Source organism: Sinocyclocheilus grahami, unplaced genomic scaffold (genome assembly GCF_001515645.1).
Source record: "Sinocyclocheilus grahami isolate Dianchi unplaced genomic scaffold, SAMN03320097.WGS_v1.1 scaffold1394.1, whole genome shotgun sequence".
NCBI lineage: Eukaryota > Metazoa > Chordata > Actinopteri > Cypriniformes > Cyprinidae > Sinocyclocheilus > Sinocyclocheilus grahami.
Window position 1 is genome coordinate 102,759 of NW_015506573.1, and position 27,153 is coordinate 129,911.

The following is a 27,153-nucleotide window of genomic DNA, read 5'->3' on the forward strand; positions in this document are numbered from 1 at the left end:
ATGTTTTATGTATATTGTATATATTGTTTATTATTTCGTGGCAGTTCAGAAATGAAATGTCCATTAAGTGAAGCTAAAAGGTTAATGCTTTATCATGTTTGAAAAGTGCCACCTACATTAAACCATACCCTAAACCTTGCATTAAAAATGCATTTGCTAAAGCAACCATACAACTTTAGCTTGGTTCTACCTCCTGGATTCACCACTCCTGTTTCTTTTCTGCAACTTTTGAGTGGTATCCCTGCTGTGGTTTTGGGTCTTCAGTTCTGTTCAACGGCAGGTTGTCTTTTGTCTTCCTCACTTTCATTTTCCCTCTGGTGCCTATTCTTGTTCTGTTTGGATGATGTGCCCAATCCATATCCATCGCCGTCTCTTGGTAATAGTGTCCATGCTTTCTTGCTTGCACTGCGTGAGTAATTGTTGGTTAGAGATGGATTCCGGACAGAATATTTGCTGGATTTCCCGGAGGTTCCTTGTATGGAAAGTTGGCAGTTTGGTCCAGTTGTTCTCTGTCATTCTTCAACATTCAGAGCCATAAAGTAAGGTGGAAAGGCCACAACTTTGATACAGTCTCATGTTAGTGTTATTACTGTATTGGACCGCCACACGTTTTTGCCACTGTTTCAGCTTTAATTGGTTAGGGGTTAGAGTAGTGTCAAGTGAAGTCACCTTTATTTATATAGCGTGTTATACAATAAAGATCAAGTTTCAAAGCAACTTCACAGTAATAAACAGGAAAATAGCAGAATAAATTATGAAAATTTAATCAAATATGAGACTGCTGTAAAGCATCCTCTGCTCAATCTGACCTGTGTTTGGAATTTAACCACATCATGCTGGTTTTGTCTGGCCAGAGGAGAACTGGCCCTGGACTGAACCTGGTTCTCCCAAGGTTTTTTTCCTCCATTTCTGTCATTGATAGAGTTTTGGTTCCTTGCCATTGTTGCCTTTGCCTTGCTTAGTTGGGGATGCTTAATTTCTGGCAATAATGTCAGCTTGATTGCACAGAAACTATTGGAAGAGAGCTGAACTGGATGATGGCATCACTGAATCATCAATGAACTGACTTCAACTGAAAAATTGACTTTTTGTTATTGTCTTCTTGCATTATTGACAAACTATTTTCCTGTTTGACTCTGTAAAGCTGCTTTGACACAATCAGTATTGTATAAAGCACTATATTAAGAAAATAAAGGTAAAGCGGCTCTAACAAGACAATAAATTAATTATTCAGCTCAAGATATTTCAGTGATGATTCAGTTCAGGTTAAGTGTTGATGACGTACAATTTGCCAATTGTGAAACAAATTGGATTCAGCTATGAAGCAGTTCTACAGAATACAATATTGTCATTATCCAGCTAAATTCAATTCAAGTTTTGTTCTCATCCAGTAGTGTCAGTGCAGTCAATCAATAACTTTACTGATTATTAATAGTCTTTTAAACCTCAACTAAGCAAGCCAAATTGAAAGCAGCAAGGAAACGAAACTTATGGATTGATGTTATTCAAAATGTTTTGCATCCAGCTCCGTCTGCTTGAAGATCGAGATTCGTTATTCTGGTATTAGGTGGGAAAGGTTGTAGTCCGTCCAGCAGGTCAAGACATTTATATCAATGGCCACAAGCATATGATCGCCCCTCTTGCTTGAAACTGTTTTGTGGTCTTAGCTGGTCCTGGCTTGACACGTCCATAGCTGGCCATAGGGATCTATGCCAAGCACTTGTCCAGTCTTCGAGGTATTCACTGAGAATTTGTCCCGAGGGCAATTTTGCAATGTGAATATATGGTCAATACAACCTCTTGACGAATCTGATGGCTGAGATGATTTCTCCTTTCTCGTGGGGCAACATTAACATCTCTGCTTCTTGAATATTAGCCTCTGCTGTTGGTTTTTTATTTTAATTGTTTGTTTATTTAACAGGTACAATACACTAGGCATTGTTACACACAGACAACAGATGACGTGCACATAGGGCATATAGCATAAAGCTAGTTTACAGCCCTCGTCCCTGGTTAGGCTTTTACATGAAATCAAAACATTCAAATAAAAACCAAACACAATCATCAAGGAACTAAACAAGTATAAGTACACGTGTATATACAGATAAATATGTGAGTATATGTTACCATATTAACATACCTAAGCACATATGTAACTTTATACAAAGTCACAAGCATAAAATGTAAATTATCCTGCCTACAGAAAGAAAATGTAAACTTAACCAGCCTGAATAAGCCTAAGGTACTCAATGTTCACATCGCTGTAGAGATTTCAGCCATTGTTTCAGCTTTGTAGAGAAAACTGTGAGTTCTAATTACAACTTTAAATCTACAGGCATGCTGTTCCATAGATGCAAACCTTTCACTGAAAAGGATGATGACCCACCGTAGTTCTGCATTTCCGAACTCTACAATTCCCACTTACTGCCCCTCTGGTCTTTGCCTCATCACTACTGTTTTTTTGTAGCAACTGACAGATTACATCAGTTGTCTTGGGCCTGTTTGTGGAATTCGGCTCTTTGGGTTGTTCAACACCAATCTGATCAAATCTTAAATCGTCTGATTCGCTCTGATACCCTACAATGGGTCTTTAATTACACACCTCATCAGTCTCTCCAAACTTAAAAACTGGGGTCACCACAGCTGTTTTAAAATTTTGTGGAAACTCACCAGTTTTAATAGATACATTTACCAAATGAGCTATTAGTAATTTAATAATTTTACAGATTTTATCTTGATCAACCTATGAAATATAAAAAGATGAATTTCTTACTACATCATGTGATAAACAGAATTGAAATTTGCTGCAAGTTCTTCTGCTGATTTAATAAAAAAGGTATTAAATTCATTTGCAATTTCCAAAGTATCAGTACTGACCTTTCCATTTATATTCAGTTTTGTTAAGTCCTTACTTTGACTGAATTTCTGATTAGTTAATTTATTCATATGTTTCTAAATAAGCTATTGCCCTGTGAGTCAGCAAACAACTGCTTGAAATAAGATGACTTTACTTTTCTCAGCTCACTAACCACTTTATTCCTTAAACCTTTAAAGATAAATATGTTTGTAGTTTTGTAGATATACAGTGGGTACGGAAAGTATTCAGACCCCCTTAAATTTTTCACTCTTTGTTATATTGCAGCCATTTGCTAAAATCATTTAAGTTAATTTTTTTCCTCATTAATGTACACACAGCACCCCATATTGACAGAAAAACACAGAATTGTTGACATTTTTGCAGATTTATTAAAAAAGAAAAACTGAAATATCACATGGTCCTAAGTATTCAGACCCTTTGCTGTGACACTCATATATTTAACTCAGGTGCTGTCCATTTCTTCTGATCATCCTTGAGATGGTTCTAAACCTTCATTTGAGTCCAGCTGTGTTTGATTATACTGATTGGACTTGATTAGGAAAGCCACACACCTGTCTTTATAAGACCTTACAGCTAACAGTGCATGTCAGAGCAAATGAGAATCATGAGGTCAAAGGAACTGCCTGAAGAGCTCAGAGACAGAATTGTGGCAAGGCACAGATCTGGCCAAGGTTACAAAAAAATTTCTGCTGCACTTAAGGTTCCTAAGAGCACAGTGGCCTCCATAATCCTTAAATGGAAGACGTTTGGGACGACCAGAACCCTTCCTAGAGCTGGCCGTCCGGCCAAACTGAGCTATCGGGGGAGAAGAGCCTTGGTGAGAGAGGTAAAGAAGAACCCAAAGATCACGATGAAGATTTATTGGTTTCTTTCTCCTCAGAATAAAACTGTTGAAAATATAAACCAAACCAGCCAGAATTTGTAAACAAAGCTTGTACAGAAAGTCGAAGAGCAGATGTAGAGTCCAACAAACAGATCAGCCATGTGCAGTCACATATTGTTACTCCCATGTTGTGGTTTAAAGCTGGTAATCCTGAGTTTTTCCATGAATAAATGTTGATTTCTTTCCTATAAAAGAAATAAAACTGTTGAATGTAGACCAATCCAACCAGAATTCGCAAGAAAGGCTGGTACAAAAGAGCAGGTGTGGAGCCTAACAAATAATCTCTGCTCTCGGCAGACATCTTGGATCCCTGGTGGTGGTTTATATAAGATTTCACTAAAGTGCTCTGGCCATTGAGCTTCTTGTTCTGCTTTTGATGTAAGAAGTCACCCCTGCTTGTCTGTGATTGGAAAATCAGTTGTTCCTCTATACTTTCCACAGACAATCTTGGTGATCTTATGGCGCTTTTCCACTGCATGGTACGGCTCAGCTCGGTTTGCATTTCCACTGCAGTTTAGTACAGCTTTAGAGTGGGCGGGATTATAGACATGTCGTTAAAGTTGCACCGCCTCTACTGCCATGACATCGTCGTAAACACGATACAAACAAACACACAACAATGGAGCAAATCGATGGAATGGTGTCCTTCATTCTCGACATGTGGATGTTTTTAACTTTTTTTCGTTCCGCATCGTCCGATCAAGCTCTTGCTGGATCAGCTCCTCGGCTGTCAACGAGAGGAACGTCTGTACTTACTCAACAGACCAAGAAACAGCCATTATTTTGTTGATTTAAAAAAGTGCGCTCGTTCAAAACTGTTGCGTTCGTTAAAAAAAAAGTTGTGTTCGATCCTCGCTGGCTGTGATGATTTAATCTAGCGGCTCTAGTGTCTCAAGTCGCAAGTTCAATGACACCGATAGTGACGATTCTCTCCGGCCAATCAGTGATCAGCAGGGTTTACACCTCACATTTTGGTAACTGTGCGGCTCGCTTGGAACCTCAGCCGAGGTGGTACTGAAAAAGTACCAGGTATCGTACACCCCAAAAGCGAGTCCTGCCATGCCGTACCATGCAGTGGAAAAGCGCCATTATACACCTTGCCTTGTTCCCCTTTGTTAACTGCTGCTTATGCTTGGCTTGTAATATGAAGGCACATGGACAATATTACAAGCAAATAATGAAGAAAATGGTCTTGCCATTTTCTTCATTATTTGTTCAGCTTTCTTATGGCATGCTTCACTGGTTTCAGAATATGCTTTGACCTGCTCCCACTTAATGTTAAGTTCCCCTATGTCTGGCTGCTTGAGGTTCTCAGTATCTGCTAGAGCCTGGAATCTGTTCTTCAGCTGTAAAATAAGTGTTCTTCATCCTGGTGTCACATAGATTCTCCACGGCAAACTGTTGGTATCCTGCTTGGATTCCAAGCTATGTGATATAAATGTGAAAATGTATTAGTCTAGAAATCATGCACTATTGTTTAGAGGTCATAGCATAGAATTGTGCAAGGAACTAGATGGAAATAAGACTTACAGTAATTATTTGATAATCTGCCACTGGAAAATAAAAGTTATTGGTGTTTTACTTCTACAAGTGTTCACTTCAGCTGGAAATGGCAGTGAATTAATGGTACTTTTTTTTTTTTTTTGGAGTTTTGCAAAAAAATATTTAGAAAGTTCCAACCACACAAAAAATTACTTTTCTTCCAATTCATCTGAAGTCAGTGCTCTTCTGCATACCTACTGTATTCTTATCAGCTTGAGCCAGTCTGGCCGTTCTCTTCTGACCTCAGGCATCAACAAGGCATTTTCATTTCATTTCGAACTGCCGCTCACTGTCTATTTGCTCTTTTTCTGATCATTCTCTGTAAACCTACGGTGGTTGTGTGTGAAAAAAAAAATCCCAGCAGATAAGCAGTTTCTGAAATACTCAGACCAGCCTGTCACTTCAAAGTCACTTAAATCAACTCCTTCCCCATTCTGATGCTCAGTTTGAACTTCAGCAGATCATCCTGACCATGTCCATAGAATGACAGATATAGATGGCAATACTGCATGTTAGCTTGCTTATTTTAACTCAAGAGCATAATATATTAGTATTTGTCTTACACCAATCATTTGACCTTAGGACATTGATTCATCAACTGCTATAGATTACAGTTGTGTGATGGTTTTGAAGCATCAGATATGGAGGTCCAGTACACTTGCATTATATGGACTTACAAAGAGGGAATATATTTCTGCAAATCTTTGTTTGTTTTAATTTAAAGTAAGAAAGTCATACGTCTGGGACGGCGTGAGGGTAGTTGAGTGAATGATGAAACACTTTTAGGTGGAGTATCCCTTTAATTACTTATTGTAAATCAACTGTGAGCTTGGGAAAGGCACTACATAATTAAAACATCATCTTTTTTATTACAACACCCCACAATTATAAATTTCTCATTGTGACTTGTTTGGGGGACATGCCTCTGTGTTTCCACATTGTTTCTCCGTTGCTCTAATATGGGAATAACATACAGCACTGACTCAAGATGGTGAACCTATCTAGCTGAATTTTGCCACATTTTTTAAAGACTAAAAATCTAATGAAAAGCAAAGTGAATGAATGAAAAGCAAATGAGCATTTTTTTTTCACTGTGTCTGATTTGATGTTATTCCTTGACGCTGAACTCACAGGTCTGTTGTTCACCTGTGTGTGTTTGTCTTTGTTTGCATCTGTTTTAGTGAATAAGTCATAGTTTGGCCCTGTGGCTCTTCCAAGAAAAGCTGTCATAAAATGTTTCTGTTTTGGGGTTTAAAGTCATGACAATGAGTTCTCTGAACTGCAGACCAAGCACAAACACACAGAGATCATCGAGGGCCCTTGGAAGGGGTTACTTGAATTTGATTCATGTCACAATTATGTGAGACATAAATGTAATGAACTTTTATTGCCAGGTTTTCACATACAAGGAATTTGTTTTCATGACAGAAGCTTCCGCAGTGACAGCGACAGTACAAAAACACAGATAATAAAATAATAAAAAAAAAATAGAACAAGTAAATAAATAATAACAATATATAAATTGACAATTGTATGTGCAGGTATATTACAATAGACAGTTTGTTTGTATGTACAGGTATATTATGTGCAAATTTAAAGTGTAGACTAAGTGTGTGTGTTAGATAAATAAGTGTATGGGTGTATAAATAGTGTTGTGTGTTTCACAGTTATTGTCAAGTGTTCATGAGATGGATTGCCTGAGGGAAGAAACTGTTCCTGTGTCTGGCCGTTCTGGTGCTCAGAGCTCTGTATCGTCGACCAGATGGCAACAGTTCAAAGAGGGAGTGTGCTGGATGTGAGGGGTCCAGAGTGATTTTGCCAGCCCTTTTGCTCACTCTGGATGAGTACTGTTCTTGGAGAGAAGATTGGTTGTACCAATGATTCGCTCAGCAGTCCGGACTACCCTCTGTAGTCTTCTGAAGTCAGATTTGGTAGCTGAGCTGAACCAGACAGTTATTGAAGTGCAGAGGACGGATTCAATGATGGCGGAGTAGAACTGTTTCAGCAGCTCCTGTGGGGAAGCTGTTGATCCACTGACAGACGGAGGTGGGCATGGAAAGCTGAGTTAATTTGGGCAGGAGGAGGTTTGGGATGATAGTGTTGAAATCCGAGCTGAAGTCCACAAACAGGATCCTCACATAAGACCCTAGTCTGTCTAGATGTTGCAGAACATAATGCAGTCCCATGTTGACTGCATCGTCCACAGACCTGTTTCCTCTGTAGGCAAACTGAAGAGGATCCAGCAAGGGTCCAGTAATGTCCTTCAGGTGGGCCAGCACCAGTTTTTCAAAAGACTTCATGACGACAGACGTTAGAGCCACAGGCCTGTAGTCATTTAGTCCTGTAATTTTGGATTTCTTTGGGATGGGGATGATGGTGGAGTGTTTTAAGCATGAAGGGACTTCGCACAGCTCCAGTGATCTGTTGAATATCTGTGTGAAGATGGGGGCCAGCTGGTCAGCACAGGATTTCAGACAGGCCGGTGTAACACAATCTGGGCCTGGTGCATTTCTCCTTTTCTGCTTCCGGAAGACCTGGCGCACCTCGTCTTCACTGATTTGAGGTGCAGGTGTGGGGGAGAGGGGGGTTGCAGGAGGTGTGAATGGTTGTGTGGAGAGGTGTTCAGGGCGGGTGTGGGGTGTTTTTTCAAACCTGTAGTAGAACTCATTCAGAGCTCACATGCACTTGTGGAGGTATGTAAACACTCACGAGAATGAACGAGCAAAACTCCTGCGGCGAATAGAAAGGCTTACAGTTAATGAAAAGCGCTTCTAGATCGGGACAGCACATCTTCTTTAACACCGTTACATCTGTACACCACCTTTCGTTGATGTAAAAGCATGTCCCGCCGCCGCGCAATTTTCCCATTGATTCTGCGTCGCGATCCGCTCTAAACAGCTGAAAGCCTGGCAGATTTAACGCACTGTCCGGTATAGTGTCATTCAGCCAGGTTTCCGTGAAACACAGAGCAGCAGAGTGTGAGAAATCCTTATTTGTCCGGGAGAGCAAAAGGAGTTCGTCCGTTTTGTTGGGTAGAGAGCGGAGGTTCGCTAGATGGATGCTAGGCAACGGCGTTTGAAATCCGCGCTGCCTGAGCTTCACGAGGGCGCCGGCTTGCTTCCCCCGTCTGCGCGTCCTGAAGCGCTTGATCAGCGCAGCTGATCCGCCAACTGCTATGTCCAGCAAAACATCAGAATAGTCGAAAACCGGTAATATATCGGGTGATGTGTAGTGCCGAATGTCCAGCAATTCGTCTCTGGTGAAACTGATTGCAGGGATATAACTAAAGGCAGGACAAACTAACAAAAACAACTGCAGAGCACGCCACGGAGGCCGCCATCTTCATCGGCGCCATCTTGTTATGAATTAACTATTCAATTAATAAGTCTGAATTAGGGCCCAAAAACCACGTTTTTTTCTTATTAGATACATTTTTGCCACCTTATCTTGAACTGGGGATCCACTTTTGTTCATTTTGGAGGTATTTTCGCCTCAAGCCCCAATTAATTTCCAACCCCGGTCAAGATGCACATAAACATGCATGCAATCGTGTGCACACATTACAGAAATGCCTCTGAAGGGCTCAAGGAACATAAATTTAGTATTACGAGAGAAGGGTTGATGAATGTTCTGTAGTCTTAAAATGTAAATATTTTCACATTGTGTTAAATAAAAGGGTCAGTGAAACACTGCATGAGAGACTGACCTCAATACACATGCAAAATAACCTATAGGATGGTGCGTGTCTGTAGGCGTTTCAAATACAAAGTTGGAGGAAACTTGCTGAATGCAAAGCAGAATGCATATATGCAACATGTTGATAATAAAGACTCAGTGGGAAATCTCTAAAAATGAATTGTGCCACTGATATAATCATTTATTTTGCATGTTTTCTGCATTGTCTAAGCATACTATTCACCAAAACTAATTTAGCAAATCAAGTAAATGTGATATTTAAATGATTAAACAAAATTAGTACTAATGACTGCAGATTGCACAGCATAAAACCCCAGATTGCAGGCCAGTTCGGAGCATTTTGCAGCAAACAGCAAATCACTACAATCTGACATGCTTTGCTGGGCCTATATTACTGCTACAATGATCACTGGAAGATCCTTATTAAATGAAATTCTGTTCACACCAGCCTTTTTGTGCTGGTAAGAGCACAATGCGTCAAGCAAATATCGCCACCGTTTGAAAATGCACTGCATCCATTTGCATAGAAAGGCAGTTTGCTCAGAGAATGTGAAGCGTTGCTGTGACGTTGCAGCTGGTTAAAGCAACTGTATGTAAGGGTTTTTACCTTGAAATATTAGTTTCAGAATAATTCCGAATGGCACACTGACTAATAGTATGACGAATGCACCCCAAACATCTGTTCTGAGAGCATGTAAGTTTGATGAGCCGTGAAGCAATCTGTGGAAAGGGCGAATTGCTTTACGGCAGAAACAAAGGCAAAAGGAACATCTAGTATCCGCTGTAACTATGACACATATTTATGGATTTTATAGATTTATAGATATATTTATGTGAATTACACTTACTTAGCAGTAGGGGGCTTCAAAGTTGCAAAAATACGCAGAACTACATGCAGTGCAGTACGAAGGGTGAGCCAAATCTGAAGTTAAGTTATCAAGCTTTGAAGATGTATTCCCTCATTACAGCTCATGAATAGAGGTTGAGCACTCAGGGAAATGCCAGGGCCGTGTGACTTATCGTGCTACTCATTCGGTGTGGGACATTCATGTATGTGGTTGCATATGTTCAGAGGTATGAGGAAGCACAGCGTGACGCAAGTGTGGTGATATGCTGCTTCAAAGAACGTCATATCTGATAAAGTGTCATTTCCTGTTAACTGCTTCTGGAATAACAGACTAGCATTTAACAGATTTCTACTGAGGATAAATTAGTTCTGTCAGGACCACTATCGTCAATATAACTTATGATTAGCATACATTTTAGGTTGGGGGAATGGTTCTGTTCTGGGCAAACACTCCCTGCCCATCCATGCAGCCTAGCATGGATAGGAGCAGGGAGAGCAGAATACCCCCTCTAGGGTAACAGAACAGAACCAACATCAATGATAAATGTAGCAGATACCATTAATATTCTACGTGATTATTTTAACAACATGATTCAATGGTCTGACTCAATGATATATTCACTGCCAAGTCCTGACTGGACGAGAGGAGGAGCTGGGGATTGAGGTGGGTGATTAGTTCCTGAGCGAAGCGATAGCTGCTGAATAATGACTGGAGGGACCTTATTATGGGAATTATAATTGGTGTCCTATGACCCATCCCAAATGACTTTCTTAATCCTTATTCATTTCCATTATTATAACAATCTTCAATATAAAGTGTCTCACCTCTTAGAAACATCTGCAACACCTCAGTCAATGTCATTAATGATTTGTTTTGCAATCTAAAAGTCTTTCCACTTTAATTTACTTTCTCCGTTCACAAAATTGAATATGAATAATCACATTTAGTCTTCCTTAAAAAGACAGCTGTAATTGATAGATTGCCCATTGTTGCCACTGTTTTGTCTCAACTATTCACTATGGTTTGCTAAATAACTTTGCCCGTGGTGGCAGGTATTTATATTTGCATGTGAGTAAATATAGCATTTTGACAAAGAACTGTAGATGCAGATGTTTTCCAGAATAATGGTTTGCTAGTTGTTGCACATATTTGTATATATATAGGCTGCAGGTTCTCCAGTGAAAAGCTGCACACTTCTGGCAACCATATTGTTTGTTTGTTTGATTTCGCAAGGGTTTTAAAGTAGAAGCTCAGTAGATCTTGTAATTTAAAGTCTTATCTTTATCTTTGTAGATTTGTTTTCTGGGAAATTCGCATCTTTCTGAGGGAAGCGGTGTCAGTTTCCGTTGCTCTTGTTCAGTCTGTTGTGTGTGGTGTACTCGGCGTCATTCTGTGGTGAAATGAGCCTTTTTCTCTTGGCAGCAGTGTGTCCTGTAACAACAGCGGTTAGAGTTTCACACTCTGCACTTTTACCCTCTGTCTGAGAGACAACAGAAACTTCTTTTACAGTATTTGTGTTCCAGCGCAGTAATGATATTCCTCAAGCGGTATTTGTTCTAATCCATTAACCTAAGTGTCCTAAGTAACCTAGGTGTACTTTCTGTGTTTGGTAAACTTCATACTTTTTAAGATTTCAAAAAAGTATAGTGATAAAGTGATAGATTGATCTTTTATTTCTTACATGTAGCCTGTTAAAGGGATGGTTCACCCACAAATAAAAAAAAATCCTGTCATTATTTACTCACTGTCACTGGCTTTTAGTCTTTCTGTTGTTGTTCTCATTATCGTGGTCTTTTAATTTGTTTTCAGTAGTTTCCTGTGGTTATTAATTTGATCTGCACAGGTGTTGGTCATTATTTCCCTCATTTGCCCAGTAATTAAGTTGCTCTGTTTTCACCTTTCTTTTGTCTGGTAGGCCTATTGTTCATGTGTAACACGCTGTCTCGCATGTGAGTTTTCTATTATAAATTATTTGTTCTATTTTTATCATCATCGTTAAATCTGTATGTTTCTTTCTTCTGTTGAACACAAAATATATTTTTTAGAAGGTTAGTAACCAAACAGTTGACAGTAGCCACTGATTTCAGTAGCATGGAAAAAATACCATGGAAGTCAATGGCTACCGTCAACTGTTTGGTTCCCAACATTCTTCAAAATATCTCCATTTGTGTTCTTTTCATTGTGAAATGAGTAACAGTACTGCCAGGCTGCTGTTAAGTCTGATATGGACTGGTCTGCCCCTCAATAACAGCATCTTACATTTTTACAGATTCATAAAATAATCAGCACTCAACCACTCAAACTCTTGAGACTTATCTTGTTCAAATAAACCTCAGTCACTTGTTTCCAGTGTGTTTCTAACTTCAAGCACTGCACAGCCAGAAACCGCAAATAGTTTGATGTCAAGAATCTGCAGAAGTTCATAGAGAGTAATTTTGTGCAGCTTAGTTTTAATAAATGCCCTTTTTACTATTTGCATTTTGTAGAAGCTTTTGCACAAACTGACTCGAATCGCACTCAGGATCTTGACATCCAGGAGTTCTAGCATTCTTTCAGAATCAAACCCATGACCTTGGCATTGCGAGCGTCGTGCTCTTTTATTTCAGAATTATTGTGTTCCAGTAGATCAACAGAATTTTGGTTTTCTTTCGCGTGAACCTTTTAAGTGTATGCCAATGCCATGCAAGCTAAAGTGCAAAACTAGTTTGTTCAGATCAACCCTAAGTATGAGAAAAAAGTAAGAGCAAGTCTACCAAACACCAATAATAACATGAACAGTTTAGTTTTTGGTACTTCTGCTGTGCACAGTGTTTAATGCATATCCTCAGTTGCCCTCCTCTGATGAAGACTGTTTTCATGCATTATGAAAGTGTAACTCTCTCATTCTGCATGTCTCCTCAGCCTCTGCTGCTCCAAACCACTCTGGAACGACTCCGATATCACAAAGAACAAGGTAAGCCATGGAAAATTTCATTCTGAGCCACAGAACAGAGGTGTTGTCAGAACACAGGAAGGATTTTTTTTATGATTACTGCATTAATTCTGCTGTGTTCTTATTTGTCGTTCTTCTTTTGACTTTGTGTGTCAGATATCAGCGAGTCCGTGGATGACAACAGCATGATGTTGAAGGCCTAATATACAGCAGTATGTCAGGTAATGTAAAAAAAAAACATTTTTAAATCGCAACACTTCACCTGTATCGTCTGCATAGGCAGCTCCCTTCTAAGGCAGAATCCCATCCATTTTTTTTGTCTTTATCCAGTACAGTCCAGGATGGCATTCCACCATCTTTGCTTTAAAAGAGAAAGGAATGATTGGCATCTTGTTAGTTTCTCTGTTCTGTTTCATATGAGTAAAGCATGTTCCAGGTTAGTTTGTTCCAGAAAATTCATTCTGAGTCATTGTGCAGTGTTGACAGATTTGTGATCGTGTTGCTGCAGTAAAGTAATACAGGATCATGCTTCTCAGCTTGTTTCGGGTATGTAACTATGTACAGTTAATCATTTGGCCTGCAGTTGCCCTATTCAAAATAAGTATATTAATGTACATTTGAATCAAAATCAATATTGGGAAATACATTTGGGGAAATAATCAACTATTGTAACAAATATTAAAACAAATATTATTATCGTAGTCATGCAGCAATATGAGAAGCACACAATAAAGGAAAAAAGAGTCAACTATTAATTACATGTATTTTTGAATGAAATGTTTTTCACAAAGTGTAAATGTGATGTTCCTTTATAATTTAGGAGTGCTCATATAATGCCTAGCTTTATGAACAGAGCTATTATCAGTATTATATCAGCATATGATGGAGGTAACACTTTAGATTATGGAACACATATTTACTATTAACTATTAAGAGTTTTTCCTCAAACTCCTAATTTGCTGCTTATTGAGAGTAAGTAAGGTAGTTGTTGAAGTAGTTATGTTTAAGCATTGGGTAAGGGATCTAGAATATGGTCATGCAGAATTAGGCTTTATTATGTGCTTTATAAGTGCTAGTAAATGCTAGTAATATGCATGCTAATCTAAAGTGTTTTCTTGATGTCTGTTGTCTCTAGTTGAAGTCTAATAATAAAAGAGAGAATTATTCGTTGAAAACATTTCAGCAATATCTGACATTCTTTGACCCAGTTCCTACCTGTGTGTTATCTAAAGTGTGAATGAGTTTTCTGTGTGTTTAGCAGTGCTTAAGATTGTGATCTCTGAACTGAATCATGTCTGACTTTCAGTGTCTTAAATGCTTTATCTTTTGCGTTTTCTGAAAAAGAGATTCAGCACTGCCTCAGAGTGGCACGTTCACTCAGACACAGAGGCTGCATTCGAAACCGCATACTTCCCTACTATATAGAAGGCGAAAATCAGTAGGTGAGCTAATAAGTATGTCCGAATCCTTAGTATTCGTGAAAGAGTAGGCGAGAATTACCTGCATGGTGTACTAATTCTCATGAGAGTCGGACGAGCGTGTACTTGAGTTGCGTCCGAATATGCCTACGTACCTACTACATGCATAGTAGGAGAAAAGAGTACGTGAAGAGAGTAGTATGTCCGAAACCACAGTATTCATAAAGGAGTAGGCGGGAAATCCCCGGATGTCCTTCTGCTTCACTGAAGTGCTCATCGATGGACACTTTTCTTTTCTTGATGTCTGTTGTATCTAGTTGAAGTCTAATAATAAAAGAGAGAATTATTCGTTGAAAACATTTCAGCAATATCTGACATTCTTTGACCCAGTTCCTACGCGTGTTATCTAAAGTGTGAATGAGTTTTCTGTGTGTTTAGCAGTGCTTAAGATTGTGATCTCTGAACTGAATCATGTCTGACTTTCAGTGTCCTAAATGCTTTATCTTTTGCGTTTTCTGAAAAAGAGATTCAGCACTGCCTCAGAGTGGCACGTTCACTCAGACACAGAGGCTGCATTCGAAACCGCATACTTCCCTACTATATAGAAGGCGAAAATCAGTAGGTGAGCTAATAAGTATGTCCGAATCCTTAGTATTCGTGAAAGAGTAGGCGAGAATTACCTGCATGGTGTACTAATTCTCATGAGAGTCGGACGAGCGTGTACTTGTGTTGCGTCCGAATATGCCTACGTACCTACTACATGCATAGTAGGAGAAAAGAGTACGTGAAGAGAGTAGTATGTCCGAAACCACAGTATTCATAAAGGAGTAGGCGGGAAATCCCCGGATGTCCTTCTGCTTCACTGAAGTGCTCATCGATGGACACTTTTCTATCCCAGAAGCCCACGGGAGAGGATACGTCACCATCGAACAGAGCGGAGAACAGCGACGCGGGTGTTTACAAATGTGAGTATTATAAACCAAAACACGGTCCCCTGTGTTAAAATCACATTTGTTGAACTACTCTAGAGTAAACAGTTGAATTGTTGAAGGTGTAAAGACGCTATATAGTAGGGTATAGTTTTGATTTTGCTGTAAAAACACGTTTTATTATGTATAGCGAACAGGGGAGCTCCAGTGTGAGCACACTTACGTCTCCAAAGTGGATTTACATAAACCATATACATCTTAAATACGTCTATTTAACATCTGACAGGAAAATGTTCTAAAAGAATTGCAGATTAGCACATCTAATAGACATCTGAGAGAACAGCGACGCGGGTGTTTACTAATGTGAGTATTATAAACCAAAACACGGTCCCCTGTGTTAAAATCACATTTGTTGAACTACTCTAGAGTAAACTGTTGAATTGTTGAAGGTGTAAAGACGCTATATAGTAGGGTATAGTTTTGATTTTGCTGTAAAAACACGGTTTATTATGTATAGCGAACAGGGGAGCTCCAGTGTGAGCACACTTACGTCTCCAAAGTGGATTTACATAAACCATATACATCTTAAATACGTCTATTTAACATCTGACAGGAAAATGTTCTAAAAGAATTGCAGATTAGCACATCTAATAGACATCTGAGTGATGTATGTGTGCTATTATAGTAGAATTCACTTTTGTCAACACTGCTTTAGAGGAATGTAAGTAATGTAAATAAACAAATCTACATAAAATAACTAATCATAAGTTATCTATTTCATTTGTCCATTAGTTCTACTGATAAATTGAGGAGCGTTTGTGTTGGATAAAAGCGACACAGCTACCTCAACATGTAAATGCAGTATTGAGCAGATAAATCAGAGCGGTGACTTGACTCTTGTCTGGATGTTACAGGGACCGAAGAGACACATGTGTGTTTATCAGGTGCAGAGTTACTGATGAAGGAATGCTGCCATCAAAGGCTCTCAGTGAGTACACTAAAGAAATTAATAAAATATCTTTTTAAATCTTAAGTTGTAGTTTTTTTAAATTATTGCAATTTCAAACAGCTATTACAGCACTTTTCTGATTCTTGATTTCTGTGCATTTGCTGCAGAGCTTTTGCGGAAAAAAAGGGAAAACCCGAATCAAAAATATAAAGTAAGATCATTTTGTTACTTCTAATACAGAAATCAAATGGCATTGTGCTGTTAAAATGATTGCTTTTGTATTAAATTTGTGCATTTTTGCAGGAGCTGAAATGTCTGCAGACTGGTGTGAGCAGTGAGGATGGAGAAGTCCACAGCAGCATCCTGGAAATGGTCCAGTGCCATGGATGAGACGCTCCATCACTCCACCTCTTACTGCCTCATCAGGACCAGATGTTGCTGTGGCCTTTTCATCCTCAGTGACCCCACAGCCAGCGAGAACATCTAGAGAAAGACTAAAAGACATTGAGGATGTGAGTTTGGTCAAGTTTGCTCTGCTGGTTTCTGTTCATACAACATCAGTCAATGGAGCTCGAGTTTCAGAAGCTTCAAAAGAATCATCAAATAATGTCACGAAGCTTCTGAAAGTCAGTCTCCATTACAGTTCTTATTACAGAAACAGAGCTCTTATTACAGGGACCTCAATCCCCCTGCAGCAACCTGGAGTAAAGAGCCTTGCTGAAGGACACACTGGTGACGAACCAGCAACCTGCTTACCAGCTCAGTGCTTTAGCCCACTACACCACAAAAGTAATGAAGCTATTAGGGCTGTCAAAAAAATAATAATTTGAATTTCGAATATTCATCGAATTGAAAATAAAAATCCACATTTGAATGCAAAAAAACGTTGTATTAGAATTTTAGGTGTGCGTCAGGCAGACTTATCAGTGGCGCACGAGATGCGATGACGATGTAAGTATCGTTGCATCTTAATGCTTTTGTTAGCCTATCCTACGGTGGCCGTGAAGTGCAAAGTGCAAAGCAAATCACAATTCTGAAAACAAAATAACAAATTACAAACGCAAATGCAAGTCTAAAAAACAAAATAACAATTCAGAAAGCACAACAACAATTCAGAAAACATTATAACAAGTCAGAAAACACAAGGACAAATCAGACAAACCGGAAGAGGTATGTATAGTTGAGACGGCGCCATTGGTTTGGGATTACTCACCACTGAGTGGACGAGACATCTGTCAATCAACATATACAGAGAAGAACCAGCCGAAGAACAGCAGAGTCGTGGTAGAAAGTTCAGAGATGGTATTAAAGTAGCTCAGTTTAAATGTATTGTATGAATTGCCCTCACTATGGAATGAAAAATACGGAGTGTCTATTTACATTTAGTTAAAAGTGGCTGTAAAACATCAGCTTCAGTGGCGCAGATGGATAAGCGTGTGCCCTTGGCTTTTTGACGCGATCTTTTGCCAAACTTTTTTTCCCTCCCTTTTCAAATCTCGTATTAGCAATGGATTCTATTTACACTAATTGAAAATAGCAGTATATTTTAGCAATATGCTATTTACACTAAGTGCAAATACCTATTTACACTATGTTAAAATAGCAGGATTTCTACTATCAAGTATACTACTTGTTGCAAATAGTGGCAATTATCTGCACTTCAGTATTGTAGTACATTATAAAACAGTATGCAATAATAACGTATTGAGTGTAAATTAAATTAATGCATCCCACAGCATCTCAAGTTTTTAAATGAAAAAAGTACTCTTTGTGATTGGTTTTCGGTCCTTTGTATTAAACTATACATACATGCATGATGCTGTTTTGTTTCTAATTGTTTAAGCAACTTTATTAATTATATATGGTTTATAAACATTATTTTAATCATTATGCACTTTTTTCAAAGATAGTCGTGTTATTTTATTATGCTTTGAAGAAACGTGCATAATATTTTGCTCAATGCGCCCTCTTGTGGCCTCAGGAGAGAAGCCAAAAGCTTTTTTCCCCCTAACTGAAATTATGCATTTTAAATTAGAATATAATTTGAATATTGATAATATTTTAATAAAAAATTTAAATTGAGTTTTTCAGCCATTTTGACAGCCCTAGAAGTTATAACAAAAATTAGCATGTAATTGTAAACATATTAAATGAAATTTGGAAGAAAATGGAAAGCTGACAACATGAATTGTAAAATGTTTTAACCTGTGTAAATGTTTTACAGGTAGTCATGCTCATGGAGAGCAGGCACACGAATGTTTGGAGCTACACAGCGGTGGACATGGTGGTCAGCTGCAGAATTGACACAGCTGTGTTGAGATGGCAGTAGCATGTGGGATTCACCGCCTGTAAATATGTGATTATTAGAACAAAAATTTTGAATAAAGCTTTGTTTCATGTATTGTTGACTTGTATATGTATGTATTTATTGTGATGGTTACTTTTATTCACACTTTTACTAATGTATTCATATTTCCTGTTGTTTTCAGTAAATAAAATATAATTATTTCATTAACTTATGCATTAATTCGTTGATTGACTGAAAATTGAGATGTATTCACCTTGGCTGCATTTGTCTAGTGTGTGTTCATGCATAGCTATGGCATATGACAAAACAAATTGCATTTTGTTTGTTTTACTAAAACATGATTTTCAGTGTAAAAAAAAAAAAGTATATATATTACATACAAGCTCATAAATGATATTAATATTAAACAATAATAATAAATATACTGGGTTTGCATACATCATAGAACGAGATCACATACACAGAAAAAAGCACAGTGGCAAGGTTAAATATATTTGAATAATCATGCTATTCATATAATGCATCAAAAAATTTAAGTTGTTGTTTTTGTTATTTATATGCCTAAGGGATGAAACGAGAGATAAATTCAACAAGAAACAGAGGAAAACAAAGGAGATTTAAGCCGGTCTTGCTAGTGGGTGAAAAAATGCGAAATTAACAACATATACAAGAGATAACGATTTTGGGTTTTCGTAATAAAAAATATCTTTAAGGATAAAACTGTGGGTCACATTAGTAGGGTTAAAAATATAAGAACTTAAATCAACCTAAAATGTATTGGTTATACTACAATCACAAAATAAAAGGGCAACTGTGTCTTCAACAAGACCACAAAATGTGCAAATTTCATCAACATCAAAATATTTACAGATGAATTAAACCTGTTGTGTGTATCTTTTAAGTTGTTGCGCTTGTTATAACGTCGTAAGTTCATGATAACGTCAACATGGCTGATGAAATCCTGATCGTATTCATACTTAATGCGACCAGGCTATAGAGTACAGACTCTTTTAGCACTCGTTAAGTAAGTACTCATTGAGTATGCGGTTTGGAACGCAGCCAGAGATACGCTGGTTGCTGGCATTCTCATCCTGTGATGTACATTGTGATCTGTTATTGTGCCATCACATTGATAATTCTGACCACATGATCCTGGATGACAAGAGTACCAATAAGAACAAAATTAAGTCTCTTTTTTTGCCTTGCTGTCTTCAGGGCTCAATAATAAGTTTTTGTTTGTTTGTTTTGTTTTCTAACCAAATCAGATAGTTAAGATTTTTACTTGTGGCCATATTTTCACAGCTCATACTGAGATAATAATAAAAAAATAAATATATAAATTAAAGCTGCAAGCAGTGTTGAAAGGTCCCTCGCATCTGGAGCCATCTCCACCCAGTGGCCTCAGGAAAACTGTGAACGGTGGGCAATATGCATTTAAAGTGGTAAATATAGGAGGAATATGTCAGTCATTTATATGTGCCAAACTTCCTGCTGCCAGTAGATGGCACTATGACTAACTGAATGTTGGCATGTAGCTGTCTTCAGGCCAGAACTTTTATCAAACATGTGAAGTTTGGTTCAGATTAAACATGCTATGCTTGAGTTGGTGTGAAACATGGCACATCTTGTTGACAACAGGTGGTGCTATGATTATAACTTAATATTGGCCTTTAGATGTCTTCAGGCTAGGACTCTTATGAAACAAGTGAAGTTTGGGGCAGATTGGACATTGCAAGATTTAGTTAGAGTAAAACATGACATTTCCTGTTGCCAACAGGTGCCGCTATAAATTATAACTGATTATTGGCATGTAGATGTTTTCAGACTAGGACTTGTACCAAATATGTGAAGTTTGGGGCAGATTGGACTTTGCATGTTTAAGTTAGTGTAAAACAAGTAATTTCCTGTTGCCAGCAGGTGCCAGATCGGACATTGTATGGCTGTGTTTCAACAACTTCCATGAACAACATGTTCAATCTGCACCAAAATTAACTTTTTGATCAAAGTCCCGGCCTAAAGACATCTAACTGCCCACATTCAGTTATAATTATAGCGTCACCAGCTGGCAGAAGGAAGTTTGGCACATATAAATGATTTTGAAATATTCCTCCTATATTTACCATTTTAAATGCGTATAGCCCACCATTCCCTTTCAGTCGGTCTCTCCCGACGTCACGTCGGATGACCGACGAATTGGGATCTCGCTTAGAGAGACCAATCTACTTTGAGTGTAAACTAAACGAGCCAATGCACATTGGCATGCGATTATTGCATCCAGCTGCCGCTGATCACAGCGTGAGTATAAGTAGGCAGCAGATGCAGCTCATATTCAGCTTTTCGCTTCGAAGCCGAGCGATCACATCGTTCTGCTCCTGACTACTCTACTGAGAGAAGAAGACTGAACGAGTTCAGCGCGCTCTTTGAGAGCTCTTCGTGTTGGCGGTACGGCGCTTCAGCGGTGGTGGTTTCCCGTGTCGAGTGGGTTGCACACATCAGGCTGCACTACCCCCTGTTTGTGTTGCAGACGGCCATCTCCCCTATGCGCCTCAGCACGCTAAAAGAGCTATTTCCCTAAAAGAGCAATTACGGGTACGTCTTTTTAAAGACAACGTTGCGTGCAAACTTGACGTTATGTCTTTGTAAAGATGATGTGGGTCTTGCTATAGGCAATGTATCACCCGGGCATTTCTTGATGCGGTCGTTACCTGGCGCTGGGTGATGGTCATGATCGCTACCTCACATGCCTGGGCATCTAGCACGCTGAGGTGGCGTTTGTGGATGAGTCATGTTCTCATTGCGAGAAGATGTTAATCTCGGAGTCGCGGGCCAAGCTCCGTTTCCTCAAAGGGGCGGAGTTCCGTTGCTTGTGCCTCGATCTAGTTCTCGTCATGGCGGCAGTCAGGCGGGGGCTACTTCATGCAGTAGCACGGGCAGTCTGAGGGTAACAGTGGTGGCAAACCCTACAGGGACCAGATCCTCGGGGGACCATCGCTCCTCTTGCACTCTGCAACCAGTTGAGCTGCCAATGGAACGTGCTGGGCCCTCTACAAGGAGCGTACCAGCCGTATCCTTTGGCGCTCCTCCCAATGACCAGAGATCGATTGCTGCATCAGAGGGTGAGCGAGAGCTTTCTGGAGAGGAAGATTCGGCTGCGCTGCTCTCCTCCGGGACTGTAGCAATGCCTGAATCGGATCCAGAAATAATGGCTATGCTTTCTCAGGCCGCCGTAGGGGTAGGGCTCGATTGGAGACTTCCACCGTGTCCCGAGCCCTCAAGGTTGCACGATTGGTTCTCGTGGTGGTCCACACTGGTTCTCAGCGCCCCGCCTCGGTGCCTTTCTTCCTGGAGGTGCATGAGGAGCTCACCAGGTCGTGGACGGCACCTTTTACTGCCGGAAACCGATCTGCTGGTTCCTCCTCCCTCACCACCCTTGATGGTGGTGCAGCTAGGGGGTTACAAGGGTCCCCACGGTGGAACGGTCGGTTGCGATGCAGTTGTGTCCTAATACCGCCTCCAACCGGCAGGTAGAACCGTGCCTCCCCTCCCGGGTCTGTAGGTACTCGACTGGTCAGCGATGCTTATACGACCTGTGGAGAAGCTGCCCTCCGCCTTACACACTACGGCGTTATTGCAAGTGCACCAGGCCAAGGCACTGAGGAACTTACACGAGGGTGGTCACGACCCGGAAGTTCTCAGAGAACTCCGCACCGCGACGGACCTCGCGCTACCAGCGGCGAAGGTTACGGCATGGTCTCTGGGTCATGCGATGTCCACTATGGTAGTCCAGGAGCGCCATTTCTGGCTGTGTCTGGCCAACATGCTCGAGACGGACAAGACACGATTCTTGAACACCACCGTGTCCCAGACTGGCCTTTTCGGCGACATGGTGGAGAACTTTGCCCAGCAGTTCTCCGCTGCCCAAAGCAGACTGAGGCCATCAGGTACATCCTGCCTCGGCGTGCAGCTGCCACCGCCCTGCTCCTGCAGCCTCCAGCAAAGCTGCGCCGTGGAGCCAGTCGCAGAGCAGCCACTCCGCCCGTCCAGGCCCCCGCCAAACCTGGTGGCAAGCGAAAGAGCAAGAGGCCCTGTGACGGGCAACCCAGAGGTGGAGGGACCTGCTCTTCGGGAGATGGTGAGCTCACCCCTCCCTCCCCCGGAGGAGGGCCGGGTAGAGAATCTTTTTGTTTTTTTTCTGCCACTGACCTCTCGGTCGGTGGTACCCAAATACTCAACAAAGAGCAATTCCTCTATTTCTGGGTCCCCAGAGGGGACGGGCGGTTGTGGACGATCGAGTGTCGTATCACACTCACCCTCCTCTCTCGCCAGTGAACAGCAGTGGGCGGATCGGGAGGACGAACCAACGGACTACCCACGCACCCTCTGCTTGAACGCAGGTCAGTGTTACACACACTCAGCCCCCGCCTCGGACCGGCTACGAGACGCCCGGGCCGGGTCCCTGCGTTCTTCCTTGCTGCCCCACTGCGGGTACGCCTGTAGTTCCGTTGGTGCCACATCTGGGAACCTGGCTAGCGCCACCCAGCCCGTCTCGATGGCTTCTTCGAACGGTCAGGCTCGGCTATGCGATTCAGTTCGCCCGGCGCCCTCCCAAGTTCAGGGGCGTCCACTTTAATTCCGTGAAAGCAGTAGATGCCCCTGTCTTGCGTGCAGAGATCGCAGTCCTGCTGGCGAAGAATCCGATAGAGCCGCTCCCTCCAGCCGATATGAAGATGGGGTTTTACAGCCCCTACTTCATTGTACCCAAGAAAGGTGGTGGGTTACGACCAATCTTGGACCTGCGTGTCTTGAACCGGGTCCTTCACCGGTTACCGTTCAAGATGTTGACGATTCCGTGAAAGCAGTAGATATCCCTGTCTTGCGTGCAGAGATCGCAGTCCTGCTGGCGAAGAATCCGATAGAGCCGCTCCCTCCAGCCAATATGAAGATGGGGTTTTACAGCCCCTACTTCATTGTACCCAAGAAAGGTGGTGGGTAATCAGTCTCAGGATCAGTTGTGCGAACACAGGGACTTGGTGCTCTCGCACCTCAGCCAGTTGGGACTTCGGGTCAACTGGGAAAAGAGCAAAATTTCCCCGACGCAGTGGATCTCTTTTCTCGTTATGGAGTTGAACTCGGTCGTACAGACAGCACGCATCACACAGGAACGTGCTCAATTGGTGTTAAAATGCTTGAATACATTCAAGAGCAGGATGGCGGTCCCACTGAAAAAATTTCAGAGGCTCCTGGGAGACCGCTTCAGCACTGGCTCCATGGCCGAGTCCTGAGGTGGGCGTGGCAACGCGGCACTCACCGGGTCCAAGTTACACCGGCCTGCCACCAAACCTTCACCCCGTGGTCAGACCTTGCATTTCTCCGGGCAGGATTGCCCCTAGACCAAGTCTCCAGGCATGCTGTACTTCACACGGATGCCTCAACCACTGGCTGAGGGGCCACATACAATGGGCTTGCAGTATCAGGGGTTTGGACGGGGCTCCAACTGCACCGGCACATCAACTGCCTCGAGTTGCTGGCAGTGCACCTTGCCTTGATCTGTCTCAAAGGGCGCTTACGAGGCAAGCATGTACTAGTCCGCACGGACAACACTGCGACCGTTGCGTACATCAACCGACAAGGTGGTCTGCGCTCCCGTCGCATGTCGTAACTCGCCCACCACCTCCTCCTTTGGAGTCAGAAGCATCTGAGGTCGCTTCGTGCTTTTCACATTCCTGAGGCTGCTCAACCGGGCAGCCGACGAGCTGTCTCGAGCTGAGCTCCCGGGAGAATGGCGACTCCATCCCCAGACGATCCAGCTGATTTGGAGACGTTCCGGAGCCACTCAGGTAGACCTGTTTACCTCTCCAGAAACCTCTCACTGCCAGTTGTTCTACTCCCTGACTGAGGGAACACTTGGCTTGGATGCACTGGCACTCAGCTGGCCGGAGGGCCTTCGCAAGTATGTGTTTCCACCCAATGAGCCTTCTTGCACAGACACTGTGCAAGGTCAGGGAGGACGAGGAGCAGGTCCTGTTAGTGGTGCCCTATTGGCCCACCCGGACCTGGTTCCCGGAACTAATGCTCCTCATGACAGCCCCTCCTTGGCCGATTCCTCTGATCGAGGGCTGTCTCCCTCCACCCTCAAAGTCTATGTCGCTGCAATCGAACCACGACCCCGTAGAAGGGAAGTCGCTGGGGAAGCATGACCTGATCATCAGCTTCCTTAGGGGGCGAGAAGGCTAAATCCTCCACGGCCCCCCTCTATACCTTCTTGGGACCTGACTCTAGTGTTCACAGCACTATAGGGCCCATTTGAGCCTTTGCAGACAGTCGAGCTGAAGTTTCTGTAAAAATGAAAACTCTACTCTTGCTTGCACTGGCCTCCATCAAGAGGGTCGGGGACCTGCACGCATTTTCGGGTGACGATTCGTGCCTAGAGTTCGGGCCGGCCGACCCCCAAGTAACTCTGAGGCCTCGGCCCGGCTATGTGCCCAAGTTTCCCACTACTCCCTTCAGAGATCAGGTGGTGAGCCTGCAAGCGCTGCCCCCGGAGGAGGCAGACCCAGCCCTAGATTTACTCTGTCCCGTCCGAGCCTTAAGGTGCTACGTAGACCAGACACAAAGCTTCAGGACCTCAGACCAGCTCATTATCTGTCACGGAGGCTGGCAGAAGGGGAATGCCGTCTCTAAGCAGAGGATGGCCCACTGGATAGTGGATGCCATCACCCTGGCTTATCAGGCACAGGGTGTGCCCTGCCCGTTCAGGTTGCGAGCTCACTCAACTAGAAGTGTTACATCCTCCTGGGCGCTGGCTCGTGGTGCCTCGCTGGCAGATATCTGTAGTGCTGCGGCTGGGTGACCCCTAACACGTTCGCTAGATTCTATAGCCTTCGTGTAGAGCCGGTATCCTCCTGTGTTCTCACCTAAACGGGTAGAAGCACTGAGTGGCCCCGGCTCCGAGTCGGCTTGCTAAAACCACTCCAGAGAGTCCATATAGTAGACCTTGATGAGCTCCTCTGTCCCCTCGGCAGCCAGACATGGCGGAGTGTCCGGCGCCAGGCCCTCTCTCGATGAATCCGTGAGAACCGGTAGAGGGCTGGGTTCCATATGTAGAGACCTAAGTGGATGCCATATGTGTAAAGTCCACGGTATAGCCTCAAGCCCGTGGTTCTCTGGCAGACTTAGCTTCCGTAACGTCCCTGTCCCAAGTAGAACGGGTACGTTTTCCCAGTGTTATCCAGTCTTACTGAGTGGGTAGTGCCATAGCAGCAGTAGCTGGTCCTCTTGTGGTAAGCCCTGGCCTACGCCAAAAAGAAGGGGCGCAGGTGGCTTCCTGCCCTTTGTTAGGGATCCCAATTCGTCGGTCATCTGACGTGACGTTGGGAGTGACCGACTGAAAGGGAAAGTCTCGCTTACGTATGGTAACCCTCGTTCCCTGAAGGAGGGAACGCACTGTTTTCCTGAGGCCATCAGGTGGAGGTGGCTCTAGATGCAAGGGCCCTTTCAACGCTGCTTGCAGCTTTAATTTTAAATTGTATTTTAAATCTGTATTTTCGATCAAGTAAATGCTGCCTTGATGAGCATAAAAGACTTATTTAAAAAATATAAAAAAATCTTACTGATCCAAAACATTGCAGTATGTATATATATATATATATATATATATATATATATATATATATATATATATATATATATATGTGTGTATATATATATATCCTCTCTCACACTGGCCCAAGGCCATCAGACCATCCTTATTGTCGAGTCTTGAAGTTGCTGTTTCCCAAATTGTGTGTTTGCAAGCTGTTTCTCTCTCCCTTTCTCTGTTTGTCATTATAATAAAGTAAAATGTGCCTCTCCCATTTATTTTAGAGCAAGCAGACAAATGCACCTCCCGCTGGAATGATGAGCCCATGCAGAATGGTACAGTAACACCCTCCATCATCCATTTATCTATCTCTCTCTTTCTTGTGAAGTGCTGCTATAGTGGGGTTTTCATGAGGCAATACAAATCATCATGTCAGAGATGGAAGAGTGTTAAAGGGTTAGTTCACCCAAAAATGAAAATTAACCCATGAAGTACTCTCCCTCAAGGCATCCTAGGTGTATATAACTTTCTTCTTTCAGACGAATCCAATCGGAATTATATTAAAAATTTTCTTTGATCTTTTAAGCTGTTTAATGGTAGTAAGCGGGTGTTGCAGTGCATCAGTCCAAAAGAAGTGAAATAAAGTGCATCCATTCATAATAAAAAGTGCCTCACATGGCTCCGGGGGGTGAACAAAGGCCTCCTGTAGTGAATCGATGCGTTTTTGTAAGAAAAATATCCATATTCAAAATGTAATAATCACTATAATCTAGCTTGCGCCAACAGTTGTACACGGAAGCAGCTCTGGGAGCATGATGTATGAGTTCAGCGCTGCGCATGAGCGGGTGAGTCTCGTGAAAACCAACGTTTGTTTACAGGAGCAAAAGAAGCAAAGTTTCCTTACTTTAGCAAAGGAAAACCAGTCTCCTCTTGGCTTATATCGAAATCCTCCGACATTCTTCTTTACAAATCCTCGTTTTGTACTTCTAATTAGTGACCGTTGTTTTGTTTTGATCTCTCCCCTGCGTTTCCGCGTTCGTCACTTCTGAGAGGCGCATGCGCAACGCCGACTTCTTACGTCAACAGTGAGCGCAAGCTAGATACAAGTGATTATTACGTTTTAAATGTGGTTATTTTTCTTACAAAAACGCATCGATTCGCTACAGGAGGACTTTGTTCACCCCCCATCCC

The 27,153-nt window shown here is 42.0% G+C and overlaps 1 protein-coding gene across 1 annotated transcript in view; it reads left to right on the top strand.

Annotated features, from left to right (window-relative positions):
- Window positions 1-27,153, top strand: part of thrb (thyroid hormone receptor beta) — a 155,441-nt gene that overhangs the window by 75,650 nt on the left and 52,638 nt on the right. Inside the window, exons 4-6 of the mRNA XM_016256079.1 lie at window positions 12,749-12,800; window positions 12,936-13,000; window positions 26,247-26,297. Coding sequence (XP_016111565.1) covers window positions 12,994-13,000; window positions 26,247-26,297 — 58 coding nt within the window. The 5' untranslated portion in view covers window positions 12,749-12,800; window positions 12,936-12,993. The remainder of the gene's footprint in view (window positions 1-12,748; window positions 12,801-12,935; window positions 13,001-26,246; window positions 26,298-27,153) is intronic.